The sequence below is a fragment of the Haliotis rufescens genome, unplaced genomic scaffold, assembly GCF_023055435.1.
Source record: "Haliotis rufescens isolate VD_foot unplaced genomic scaffold, xgHalRufe1.0.p SCAF_2, whole genome shotgun sequence".
NCBI classification, from domain to species: Eukaryota; Metazoa; Mollusca; class Gastropoda; order Lepetellida; family Haliotidae; genus Haliotis; species Haliotis rufescens.
Genome location: NW_025963890.1, coordinates 41,914,470 through 41,929,246, shown reverse-complemented (window position 1 = coordinate 41,929,246; position 14,777 = coordinate 41,914,470). Strand labels below are relative to the sequence as shown.

Here is a 14,777-nt window from a genome sequence, read left to right as displayed (position 1 = left end):
TACCTGTGTGTACCTGCTCGTACCTTCATCTACCCGTGTATCTTTGCGTACCTGAGTGTACCTGTGTGTTCCTGCTCGTACCTTCATCTACTAGCGCCTAACAGGCAGCCTGAGTTGTATACTCCCCAAGGGGCTGAGAATTATTCTCGAGTGAACACTCCAGTGACCGGGGTAATAACAGCGCTTTGAGCATGCCTCTCTGTGTGGTGTGGAAATATTGCAACATAAATATAGCCTATTAATATTATTATTATTATCTACCTGTCTGTACTTGTCCGTTCCTATGAATACCTCAGAATACCGTCCTCTATCTTTGCTTGCATGGGTCCTTTGTGTTACCATCATACCTGTATGAATCTGTGTGTACCATCGTGTACCTTTCTCTACCTATGTTTACCTATGTGTATCTTTTTGTACCTTCATGTACCTGTGTATGTTTGTTTACCTCTCTGTTTCTTTTTGTACCCTCATATTCCTGTGCATACCTTGTCAAAATCAAGTCCTGACCGGAGAATCCAGTGATTACTACTGTGATCAACGATCCACGTCATCAAGGTGATACAAGTGAGTTTGTGAGTGAGTTGGGTTTAACGCCGCTTTGAACAGTATTACAGTTATATTGCGGCGTGTCAGCTTAGTGAAACCCATGAGCAAGGGTATGGTGCTGACAAACCTAGAAACATAATTGGGGCGAACCGGGATTTCGAACCCACAATCATAGGTTTCTGGCGTGCCTAAGGGACGCAACTCTGTACAGCGAATCGCAGCATCTTAGACAATTGGGCTACCCGTGCCCCCAGGTGATACGAGGTGATGAATCAAGATATATAGAGGTTATCACGCGAGTGTGTTTGGGGATGGTAAATATCCTGCATTAGGAATAAACATTGTATATAGCAAGCCTTGGCGAGCTAAATACATAGTGTTTATTCCTAATACAGGCTATTTAACATCCCCAAACACACAAGCGTGATAACCTCTTTATCATATAATGTCATTCTTTAATTCTGTGCTTGAAAATCGCTTTCCCTCTCTCACAAACATTACCGAACCATTGCGAGTTTTCCTGGAATGCGCGCATTAATATTTATTACACCACAGGGTAAGTGATGTGTCAGTCGGACAGTGACAGTAGCCAATATAGTTCCAACTGAAATCTGTTTCTTATACAGTGGCGAAGCAACATATACGCAAAACAACAATTGTTTTTAATTGCCTTTCGCGGCAATCCATCGGTCTGTCCGCTAGAGTAACTGCCCTTTGTCAAAGGGAAGTTACTCTAACCCTAGTCTATGAAACGTCACGGCTACGTTCAGACATTGTTGACAGTCGGTCTGTCCTGTCGTAACGTTAAGAAGTGTAGTCAGATGTACACACAGCAACAAAACGAAACAAGGTAACAATTCAAACATATTTCGGCCAAATCCAACTATTTTAATTTGTGGAGAAGGTTTCAAGCCGCAGAGGTCTACAAGCACAGATATGGCTACTGATCCCGCTTGGCTAGGCCTCGTGCTCTCGCAAAATTGTTTCGAAATTTATATCTCCAAAGTTGCCAAAACTTATAAAATGCCTTAGCTACGTCACAGTTAAACACTGATTTTCAGTGTATTACACTGTTCTTTTGATAATGATAGCAATTATCCCTGTAGTTTATCCATATTCCCGATGGTTAATTCTGACTCGATCGCCGAATGACGAGGGTGACGTCATGTTTGTTTATAAACAGTGAAAGTAGTCCCTACTTGACCTTTGATATTTGCATCTCTATCCGCATATGACCCCAACGGATAACGTTTTTATCCGTTGGCTTTATCCTGCCGAGAAACCTACCCATTATATGATAAATATATATATATCACTTATTGAAAATTTGTTCACCTTATTATTATATTATCCAGATTATCTTAACTGGATTTTTTATAATAACACTGCTACTACATTTGTTACGAGTTTTGCTGTAGTGGTCGTACCTGCCGTAGCCATTGGGAAAGGTGAGTGTGTATTCCTCGTCATGGTCCAGGACAGACACAACAGCCTGACCGATCATGTGGACACCGATGGAAAGGCCCAGGAACTTGGACTTGGTCCAGATGTACCCGTCCAGAGCGATGCGCTTACTGTGGTGTTCAGCATAGAACGCCGAAACTGAAATGAGGAACAGCTTAATCAGAAATTATAAGTTTGTTTGTTTGTTGTTTAATGCCGCACTCAGCAATATTCCAGCTATATGACTGCTGTCGATAAAATAATCGAGTCTGGACCAGACAATCCAGTGATTGACATCATGAGCATCGCTCCACGCAATTGGGATCGATGACATGTATCAACCAAGTCAGCAAGCCTGACCACCCGATCATGTTAGTCGCCTTTTACGACTAGCATAGACGCCTTTTACGGCAAGTTTGGGTTGCTGAAGACCTTTTCTACCCCGGAATCTCTCATGGGTCAGAAATTATAAGTGAAACTTGGGTGCATTGGTGAATCTTGTTTTATAACCGAACAATATTTCAGTGGTTGATAGTATGAGGAACAATCTTTACCATTGTAGAATGATGAAAACAACACACATACTTTATACAAAAACTAGACACAACAAGAAAGAGGCAGTATATAAGTTTCCTGACCCGAAACATAAAAACAGCTCATAGGGTCATGTTTTCCAAACCAAACATTTAAATATCCCCGTGTTATGGGCTTAAGAAACATTAGTAGTTTTCTCTGTAATCACAAGAACATCTCATTCACTTTAAAACACAGGCCATCATCTAAGTTTTTACAACGTCTATGTGACTCCACACCCCTTGTTATAGTGTGAGTAATTGCGATAAACATGGCCGTCCAAAAAAGTATAACGCCCGAAAATCTATGATCCGACGATTCTTAAGGCAACCAATCATAATTACTTGACTTGACTTCCGGTATGGCGCTCGAATCGTAAAGACGTGCGACTGGCGCTCTCGTGGTAATCCACTTCAATCTTTACACAAGCATGGCGGGGAGACGAAATACAAACAAACAGAACAACAAATCTACCACCAGCAGTACTGCTACACATAAAATCAGCTCGTATTTACGCCCGGAGCAGACAGATGAGGAGGAAAGCTCTGACGTTATTCTGCCCTTACATTCACCTTCGTCCTCCCCGCCTGCTGACGTTGCACCCAGCGACTTGAAAACGTTCCTTCGCGAGGAATTGGACAAACAGACCAGTCAGATATGTTCCAAGATCGACTCTGTTAAAGAAGAAGTGGCTGACTTGTTCAAACGGGTATCTTCAGTGGAGTCTTCGGTGGAATTTATGTCGAAATCTATCGACGACCTTGGTGACAAAATGGCGTCGTCAGAACAACGCCTCCGCGACGAAATCGACAAGCTAAGAGAAAAGCTACTGATCTCAGAGATGTATTCCCGTAAATCCAACTTACTAATCTACGGTGTACCTAATACAGTCACAGATGTTGACAAGGCCTGTAGAAACATTTTCAAGGATAAATTACACCTGGATTCACATGCGGTGGACAACATGTTGTTTGTGAATATTCACAGACTCCCTCGATTCACACCGAACGAAGAACCTAATCCTATCATCATTAAATTCGTGCGCATGGAGGACAGAGATCTCATTTTGAAGACTACCTATTCCGTGGGGAGGGAATTGGCGAAAGACCGGCTCAGTGTTCGTACAGACCTGCCTGTCGACTTAAAAAAACTTCGTGGTCGCCTGGTACGAAAAGCCGCTGAATTACGTAAACAACAACTACATGCAAAGGTTCGCGAAAAGGGGATCGTTGTTACCCTGTATTACAGAAAGGATGCCGGGAGCGCATGGAAAACTCTCAAAGAGGACGAGGAACCAAGAATCTAACCTGGCTAAAGTCAATGTATGTGATGATGAGTGACCCATTTTCTCGATCAATGTTTTATTTGTTTCTTTTAAACACAAATCTAGTGTAAACTTTATTTTTGAGTGCAGATCAACATGTTAGGGTTTCTTGATCTCGCTCTCGGACATGTGAAGATCCACTGTCATGTTGTTTCACAGTGTTACCGGAGACGATTCTTGAACTTTTTACACTGGTATTTCGCATATCACATGACCAAGGTGTGTACGTCTGTCACGTGACCATTCAAAATGGCGGCCCACAGGACTCGTGGAGAGGACGATATTCTTATAATATTTCTTTCATGGATAAGGTGTGAAAAATAAAATAAGATAGCCGCTTTTTGGGAGGTGAGCTTAAAATAACGAATACACTGTAGAATTACTGATGATGAGTGACCCATTCTCTCGGTCAATTTTTATTTTGTTTGTTATAAATCACAAATGTAGTGTTAACTTTATTTTAGTGCACATCATCATATTCGGGTTTGTTGATCTCGCTCTCGGACATGTGAAGATCCACTGTCATGTTGTTTCACAGTGTTACCGGAGACGCTTCTTGAACTTTTTACATTGGTATTTCGCATATCACATGACCAAGGTGTGTACATCTGTCACGTGACCATTCAAAATGGCGGCCCACAGGACTCGTGGAGAGGACGATATTCTTATAATATTTCTTTCATGGATAAGGTGTGAAAAATAAAATAAGATAGCCGCTTTTTGGGAGGTGAGCTTAAAATAACGAATACACTGTAGAATTACTGATGATGAGTGACCCATTCTCTCGGTCAATTTTTATTTTGTTTGTTATAAATCACAAATGTAGTGTTAACTTTATTTTAACGCACATCATCATGTTCGGGTTTGTTGATCTCGCTCTTGGACATGTGAAGATCCATTGTCACGTTGTTTCGTTATGAAAAAAACAAAAACAACGAAAAAAACCAACACAAAAAACTGGAGATATCAATTAAAAAACAAACTAGTATACTGTAGAATTACTGTATGAGATAATAATGATAAGACTTATTTGCATAATATCAGATATAAGTCTTATATGCATTGCATCATTAGTTCATCAGTTAAACTTTTGATCAATAGAGAACTTGTAAGTGTGTAAAACTCGTAAATTACATATCGGACAGTGTGTTGGTTTGGTTATTTTCTACTTTTCTCTATATTACTATGTTAGTGCCTATACTCGCTGTATGCCACAGCCTAATTTAGTTTATAGTATAATGGGTCAATTGAATATTGCATGAGGAAATATTCAACCAAATCACTAGTAACTGTGAATTTGGGATGTTAGCTTCACAGTGGACAGTATTTAGTTGTGTAATGGTTTGACACTTGTGTGCTTCTTACTTATCATTATGACAGCTATTTTTGTTCCTGGTCTTTTCTGTTATATGCCACTGATACTTTTGGGTGAAGATTTTACCCCTTTTTTCTGGTGGTAGCCACATGGTGCAAGTTTGTATCATACGATGCTTTACTTGAAGTTTGTAGAAGCAAGTGTGAGTTTGATTTCAGTCATTTATGGTTTTAAAGCTTTTTCTTCAGATAGTTGTGAAAGTGTATGTATGTGTAGAAAGTGTGTAAATTCAATCTTTCATATGGCCTCTGTGTATGTGAACAAATCTTTTATTGACAATGGCTAACTTAGGTTTTACCTGCTGCTCTATGAACTGTAGAGGACTGCAAGATAATGCCAAGAGAAAAGATGTTTTTAACTTTTTACGATCTAAAGCATACTCATTTTATCTACTACAGGATACACATTTTACAAAAGAACAAGAACCAATTATAAGATCACAGTGGGGATTTGATTGCATCTTCAATTCCAAAAACAGCCAGTCCAGGGGTGTTGCGATTTTGTTTAACAAAAATGTGGACTATAAGATTCATAGGACTTACATGGATGACAATGGTAACTTACTTATATTAGATATAACTATTAGTGATCAACGGGTAACACTTGTGAATATTTATGGTCCCAATTTAGACTCACCAGAATTCTATGAGCAGGTTAAAGAGCAAGCTCGTGTCATGGGAAATGAGGATTATATTTTTGCTGCAGATTGGAATCTTGTTTTGAATGAGTCACTAGATGTTCATAATTACCAGAATATCAATAATCCTCGTGCTCGTGAAAAAATATTAAAATTAATTGGTGATTTTGATTTGGTAGATGTGTGGAGAGATTTCAATCCAGAAATCAAAAGGTTTACTTGGCGTAAAAAGTCACCCTTAAAACAAGCAAGATTAGATTTCTTTCTCATCTCAGAAAGACTCTATTCTTTTGCCACACAGGCAAAAATCACTGCAGGTTATAGAACTGATCATTCAATCATTGATCTGAGTATTTCATTTCAAACTTGTCCAAAGCGTAATACATAATGGAAATTTAATACTTCTTTGTTGAAAGATAAGTATTACATAGATCTAGTAAAAGAAACTATTTTAAAGGTTAAATCGCAGTATATTAAAATGTATGGTGATGCTCGAAATATTAATGATATACCTAATCATGAAATTCAGTTTAATATAAATGATCAATTATTCTTTGAAGTCCTGCTTCTGGAAATCAGAGGAAAAACAGTTTCTTATTCTTCCTTCAAGAAAAAAAAAAATATTGAAAAAGAACAAAACCTGATTCAACAGATCGAAATTCTTGAAACTTCTAGTGTTATTAATTTTGATGACTTGGAAGATAAAAGAAAAGAATTGGAAGAAATTAGGAAACACAAGATGGCTGGAATTGCCATAAGATCTAGAACTAAGTGGATTATGGATGGTGAAAGAGTTAGCAGCTATTTCTGTAACCTTGAGAACAGGAATTTTGTCAGCAAGTCTATGACTCATTTGGAGTTAAACGATGGCACCACATTGCTAAATTCAAGTGACATTATTGCTGAAGCTGCCAATTTCTATGAGAATTTATACAGTAGCAAAGAACACATGGTGCAAGATTGTGATTTGAATACCCTGTTGGACAGAGATTCTCTCCCCTTTTTAAATAAAAGTGATGTGGACGAGATGGAAGATCTATTAACTCTTGATGAGCTGGCAAAAGCTTTGAAAAAAATGCAAAATAACAAAAGCCCAGGCTCAGATGGCTTTCCCACTGAATTTTATAAATTCTTTTGGAAAGATATTGGACAATTTTTATTGCGATCATTGAATTGTGGTTTAATATCTGGTGAACTCTCTGTTACCCAGAAACAAGGGGTTATTGTCTGTATTCCAAAGGGGGACAAGCCTAAACGCTTCATAACTAACTGGAGGCCCATATCACTATTGAATGTTTCATATAAGCTGGCATCTTCATGCATAGCAAATAGAATCAAGTCAAGATTGCCATTTATCATTAATGAAGATCAGACTGGCTTTATGACAGGTCGCTACATTGGTGACAATATTCGCTTAATCTATGATGCCATCTCATGTACAGAAAAATCAAACATTCCTGGTATGCTTCTTCTTATAGACTTTGAGAAGGCATTTGATTCCATTGCTTGGTCATTTATAGACAAATCTTTATCCTTTTGGGGATTTGGTGAAAATTTAAGGAAATATATATCGGTATTTTACAATGATATAAAAAGCTGTATGTCCATCAATGGTCAGTTGTCATCTTGGTTTAATATCAGACGCGGTTGCCGACAGGGTGACCCATTGTCACCGTATATATTTATTCTCTGTGCAGAAATACTAGCCAGTATGATCCGCTCTAATAGAGATGTCAAAGGTATCCTGGTGGACGGTAGTGAGTATCTTCTTAGTCAGTATGCTGATGATATGGAAATATTACTTGATGGTAGTCAGTCCTCCTTTGTATCATGTATTAACTCTCTTGATTGTTTTGCCCAAATATCTGGTCTTAAGATTAACTATAATAAAACTCAAGTTATCTGGCTTGGCTCCAAGAGAGGTTGTAAGGAAAAGTTCAAAGATGATTTGCCTGTTGGTTGGAATCCAGAAGAGTTTAGAATTCTGGGAGTCAAATTTTGCACAAATCTGAAAAAAATGGTTCAGTTGAACTTTAAAGACAAATTATTTGAGTTAAAACAGATTATGAATAGGTGGATGAAACGGATAGTTACACCAATTGGTAGGGTGGCAATCATTAAATCCTTGTTGATTTCAAAACTCAATTATCTATTGTTATCACTGCCTGATCCCCCAAATGATTTTCTTGTTACTTTAAATGCTATGCTTTTTAAATTTCTTTGGAGTGATAAACGAGACAAAGTAAAGAGGATTAAAGTTTGTCAACCTGTTAAGCAAGGGGGCTTAGGTATGGTGAATATCTTTTCATATGTAACATCTCTTAAGGCCACATGGATAAGGAGACTTGTGTCCTCAGGTGATCCAAAATGGAAGCACCTATTTAAATCTACATATCCTTATTTGTGTAAACTTGGTGAGTTTGGTGTGACGTTTTTTGAAAGAAAATTATCTTTGATAAGTAATGAGTTTTGGAAAAGTTGTTTTCAGTCATTTATAGTGCTTGATAAGAAAATCAAGCCAGAATCTTTCAGTAGTTTTTTAACTGAACCAATTTTTTATAACCCTAATATTAAAATTAATAGGATATCATTTTTCTTGAAATGCTGGTTTGAGAAGGGCATCTCCCAAATTATAGACTTGGTCAAGGCCAATAAGGAGTTTCTGTCATATGAGGAATTTAATGATATGTATGGTATTTGTTCATCTTATTTGGAGTTTTATGGTGTTGTTAGCAGCGTTAAACAATACCTTGGAGCTCTAAATTTAGTTAGAGTTCCAACAGATTCTGTGGAGGATCAGCGCTGTGTGGTAAAAACTATTTGTAGTTCCAAGTCTGGTTCAAAACATATTTATTTTTCATTGGTTTCTACAGAAGTAAAAACTAAAGGGCAGGAAAAGTGGGAATTACAATTTGAAAACTTAAATTGGAACAATATTTATAATAAAATTTTCAGTACAACACAGGATGTCAAACTGCGATGGTTTCAATACAAAATTACCCACAGAATTCTCACCACTAATACTTTTCTGTATTTACTCAATTATGCTCAGAATGATTTGTGCTCCTTCTGTCACAATGAAAAGGAAACAATTACTCACTTGTTTTGGGAATGTGATGTAATAAAACAATTTTGGGATGAAGTGTCATTGTGGATCGACCAGTGCTTTCATGTTTATAATATGACATTTTGTGCAGAATTGATACTTTTTGGAGTTAAAGAGAACATAAAAACAGATAAAGTGTTTGATTTACTTTTACTAATTGCCAAATACTATATTTATAGATGCAAATTCCAAAATACAAAACCTTATTTTCATGTTTATAAAAAGGAAGCTTTTTCACGATACAACATTGAAAAAGATATTGCTTTCAAGACAGGTAATCAACAGAAATTCTATGGTGCTTGGATGCTGTATCATCAACTTTTCGAAAATGAGGAGCAGCTTTCAATTTAATTTTAGTTTTGTACTTAAGATTTTAATGTTTGAGACCATGTACTTTCCTAAACTGCAATATGATATATAAACAAGAGTGAATGTGTGAGTGAGAAGTATGTTATTTTCTGTATAAAAAAAACAACAAAGCAAGATGTACTGATAAGTTGTGCTTTATGTCATGGGCTTTCTGCTACCCTGGGCGGAAGCCCATTTATGTAACAGGTGTGTCTTTCTAAAAAAAAATAAAAGAAAAAAAAAAAAAAAAAATAATTACTTGACTTGAGAGCTTTAGAATTTTAGAATACAACCCTTGACAAAATCAGATTCTTCCCAGCCATAGGAATCGATGACATGCATCAACCAAGTCAGCGAGCCTGACCGTCCGCTACCGTAAGGGGTGACTAACGGGATCGGGTGGTCAGGCTCGCTGACTTGGTTGATGCGTGGCATTGATCCCAATTGCATGGATCGATGCTCATGATATTAATCACCGGATTGTCTGGTCCAAACTCAATTATTGACAGACCACTGCATATAGCTTGAATATTGCTGAGTGCGGCGTTGAGCAACAAACCAACAACCAACCCAGCTCTATTGGGCATTGAGGAATAACCCCATTATACATACCACTAAGGAAGACAGTGTTCTGTGAGGAACCACAGTCAACTTGGCATTACATTCGGTGACATTCTGACACCATCTTCCCGAGACAAGAGAGTTAACTGACTATAACAGTCCAGTTTCCACTCTTGCCAAACTAGGCTGGAATTTCCAGGCTCGATAGAAGAGCCACTAGTGGCTATTACGTGTTCATCTTCCCGAGGCAAGTGAGTTAACTGACTATAAAAGTCCAGTTTCAACCCTTGCCGAACTAGGCTGGTATTATTGAGTTACATTTTGGCTGGACTAATGAGTCTATGCATAGTCCAATCAAAATCGTGCACTGGAATTGAAATCCGGTTCGTAAACTGTCGTGCAGATTTTGGTCGATTGCAGGATTTGCAAAGCATGTGCACCACCAACTCGTTGTATATTTTCCAAATTTTCTCATGTTTTTAATCAAGGTGCTCACGTGATGTAAGACTTGTTTTATCACAATACAGATATTGATTATCGATCATATCATCCTGACCGGGCGCAACCATTTTGTGTGAAGCAAACGCAACAGATACGAGAGGTGGTGAGGTGAAATGGGGTTTAACGTCGCGTCGTAGATTATTGCACTTACATAGCGACCATACGAGAGGTTGAATCTGATTGGTCCAAAGGAGAGGCTTAGAAGGGACATCATTGGTAATAGCCACTGGTGGCGCTACGATCGAGCCCAGTAATTCCAGCCTAGTTCGGCAAGGGTGGAAACTGGACTTTTAAAGCCAGTTAACTCCCTTGCCTCATGAAGATGTTCTGACACATGTTTTACAACTGTGAGGTGAAATCGTGTTTAACGTCGCGTCCAAGATTATTGCGACGTGCATGCACGAGTATGTGTGTGTGTGTGTGTGTGTGGCTGCTTGTACTAGTCCGGACTGATGCCGATTTAAAGTGCTAGCACACTGAGATACCATGCCGCAGTTTAATATGAATACCCCACTCAGACACAGTATACTGACTCCAAGCCGACCAGTCCTTGTTTTAGCCCCTTAATGCCGAGCGCCAGACAGGGTAACAACAAGTACCAACTTTTAACGTCTTTTGGTATGACGCGGCTGGGGATTGAACCCCGCTCTACCATTAGACCACGGAGGCGGTCGACATTACAATATGACAATGTCATCGTGCCAACACAAGTTACCTGCCCTTGAGTACTCACTTGGTGGGTGGTGAGACACTTGTTCTGCTATGAATGCGATGCTGTCTTCGGTTGCCCAGGCAACAGGACCATCTTCAACCACATCCTGAACACATCAATGGTCAAGAAATACACATGCAGTAAATGAGACATAAAACGCAGAAAACTTTAAATCAAATATGTATGTACAGGTATTATAAAAAATATCTGTTATTAAAGTGTGACTTCCCATGGTATGTCTGAGCTCCGAGACAGAGACACTGCCACGAATAGATAGCGGTTCCATTCGAGTATTCTACATGTCTTACAGACACGGACAAGAGGTGATGTGAAATGCATATTATTCAGGAGATATTTGTTATTTGTTTGTTTATTTGTTGTTTAACGCAACACTCAGCAATATTCCAGCTATATGACGGCGGTCTGTAAAACATTAAGTCAGGACGACACAATCCAGTGATTGACATCATGAGCATCGATCCACGCAATTGGGATATGATTACATGAATCAACCAAGTCAGCGAGCCTGACCACCCGATCCCGTTAGTCGCAATCGTACAAGGTTAATAAAGAAAAGTGATTACCGCACTGCCATTGCACAAGTCTTTACAGTTTTGGAAATATTGGGAATCCTTGCAGCCTTGAGGTTTTCTGCTAAAGAATCTAAATCTATGTACAACCTAAATCATTCACTTTCAACAAAAGAGTTATTTACAATAACCTTGACTTCTCGAAAACTGTTTTGAATGTCATCAAATGATGAAAATATTGTGCGTGCGGGTGGGCGGGCGGTGTCTATTTTTGTTGTTGTTGTTGTTGTTGTTGTTGTTGTTCAAACTAGTATGTAACCAAAAAACAGTTGGGTAACCAAATAAATAGTTGTGTACAATAAACCTGGAAAAGGGCCTCCCTACATAAATGTATTCCTTGATGAGTAAAATACAGGAAAACAGTATTTGACTACTGTTGGACTTGATATTAAAGGGTTTTTTTAAAAATGGAAATAAAAACAAATTATGCTGCAAACTCTATGATGATGCCTGAAAACCAAGACTATTATTTTTTTTTAGTCTAAGAATCAGAAGCACACATCCATACCATAGCTGGAGTCACTAAACCACCCATTTTTATCAATATAGAGACTCAAACTCAGAACTAATGTGTGATGGACAGACACTTTACCAACTTGGCTAGCCCATCACCCCTTGTAACTTACACAACTAACAACAAACATCATCTTTCTCTCACAGAGCCTAGTGGTGGGACGATACACTGATACATCGGTGGATCGTGATTGTTTACTCTCGATACAAGTATTGATCAACATCGCACACAAATGAAGAAGTATCGATTCTTACCTTAAATGTATTCTTCAATAAATGTTACACCAAAAACGAGTATTGAAAACGTAACTATTTTCATCCATTGTGCCATACTTTACACTGCCAACTGTAAATTGTTAGTGTGCCAGGTATTTGGCCATCCTCTCTATGAAAAACATGACTCATGCACCAGAAATAAGAGCACATGCAAGTATTGTGATACATATGAGCAAGGTATCGTAATACGTATCGGAATGCGCAGTTGGTGTATATATAGAGCCGGTGCAACATTGAATATATTATGCTGTTTCATTCTAACTTACTGTAGATTTTTCATCTGGGAGGTTCCAGAAGCACTTGAATGTCTCCCCGAGTATTGGGTTGTAGGGTTTCTTGGCTATGTCGCTGTTCCTGCCGGCGTGGAAGGCGGACAAGTACCACCGCACCACCTGCACCATGCGTTCCCGCGGCGTCTCCAGGTCAGCCACTCTGTACAACAAGGCAGCAGGTTTACGCACAGTTCCCTTGGGTGTACTCATCCATGCCAAGGATGTACACTTCTGTTGGGGGACATTAGGGCTCCGTTCAAGAAGCAATCGTAGTGCTAAGATGACAGTAACTCCAATACTTTAACATAGACTTACGATAGTCATAGCACTAAGATGATCGTAACTCCAATACTTTAATATGGACTTACGACAGTCATAGCACTAAGACTGCTTTGTGGAACTGGGCCCTGGGTCCCATTTCACATATATATCTTAGCAGTTAGATGATCGTAACACCGATACTTGAATATAGGCTTACGACAGTCATAACACTAAGATGATCTAACTCCAATACCTTAACCTAGACTTATGACAGTCATAGCACTAAGATGATCGTAACTCCAATACCTTAACATTGACTTACAACAGTCATAGCACTAAGATTGCTTTGTGGAACTGGGCCCTGGGTCCCATTTCACATATATATCTTAGCGGTTAGATGATAGTAACACCGATACTTGAATATAGGCTTACGACAGTCATAACACTAAGATGATCATAACTCCAATACCTTAACCTAGACTTATGACAGTCATAGCACTAAGATGATCGTAACTCCAATACTTTAACATAGACTTACGATAGTCATAGCACTAAGATGACTGTAACTCCAATTGTTTAACATAGACTTACAACAGTCATAGCACTAAGATGATCGTAACTCTAATACTTTAACATAGACTTACGACAGTCATAACACTAAGATGATCGTAACTCCAATACCTTAACATAGACTTACGACAGTCATAACACTAAGATTGCTTTGTGGAACTTGGCCCTGGGTCCCATTTCACATATATATCATTGCAGTAAGATTATCGTAACACAGATAATTGAATATAGGCTTACGATAGTCATAACACTAAGATGATCGTACCTCCAATACCTTAACCTAGACTTATGACAGTCATAGCACTAAGATGATCGTAACTCCAATACTTTAATATGGACTTACAACAGTCATAACACTAAGATGATCGTAACTCCAATACCTTAACCTAGACTTATGACAGTCATAACACTAAGATGATCGTAACTCCAATACCTTAACCTAGACTTATGACAGTCATAACACTAAGATGATCGTAACTCCAATACCTTAACCTAGACTTATGACAGTCATAGCACTAAGATGATCGTAACTCCAATACCTTAATATGGACTTACAACAGTCATAAAACTAAGATGATCGTACCTCCAATACCTTAACCTAGACTTATGACAGTCATAACACTAAGATGATCGTAACTCCAATACCTTAACCTAGACTTATGACAGTCATAACACTAAGATGATCGTAACTCCAATACCTTAACCTAGACTTATGACAGTCATAGCACTAAGATGATCGTAACTCCAATACCTTAACGTAGACTTATGACAGTCAAAGCACTAGGATGATCGTACCTCCAATACCTTAACCTAGACTTAGCAATCGTAGTGCTAAGATGATCGTAACTCCAATACTTTAATATGGACTTACAACAGTCATAGCACTAAGATGATCGTAACTCCAATACTTTAATATGGACTTACAACAGTCGTAACACTAAGATTGCTTTGTGGAACTAAGCCCTGGGTCCTGTTTCACAAAGAGATTGTAGCCCTAAGGTAATCGTCACTCCTATACTTTAAGATAGACTTACGGCAGTCATAGTGCTAAGAGGATCATAACTCCCATACTTTATCACAGAGTTATGACAGTCATACCGTTACAATGATCGTAACTCTCATTCCTAAACATAGACTTTGTACTGTCGTAGCGCTACGATGATCCCCAT

The 14,777-nt window shown here is 38.5% G+C and overlaps 1 protein-coding gene across 3 annotated transcripts in view; it reads right to left on the bottom strand.

Moving 5' to 3' along the window:
* The window catches only part of LOC124149430 (oxysterol-binding protein-related protein 9-like), a 52,104-nt gene that overhangs the window by 11,901 nt on the left and 25,426 nt on the right, over positions 1 to 14,777 (bottom strand). For all 3 annotated transcript variants that reach the window (XM_048399992.1, XM_048399993.1, XM_048399994.1), the window contains 3 exons: positions 12,772 to 12,937; positions 11,148 to 11,232; positions 1,974 to 2,148 (listed from right to left, as the gene is read on the bottom strand). In XM_048399992.1, the coding sequence (XP_048255949.1) occupies positions 1,974 to 2,148; positions 11,148 to 11,232; positions 12,772 to 12,937 (426 nt within the window). The remainder of the gene's footprint in view (positions 1 to 1,973; positions 2,149 to 11,147; positions 11,233 to 12,771; positions 12,938 to 14,777) is intronic.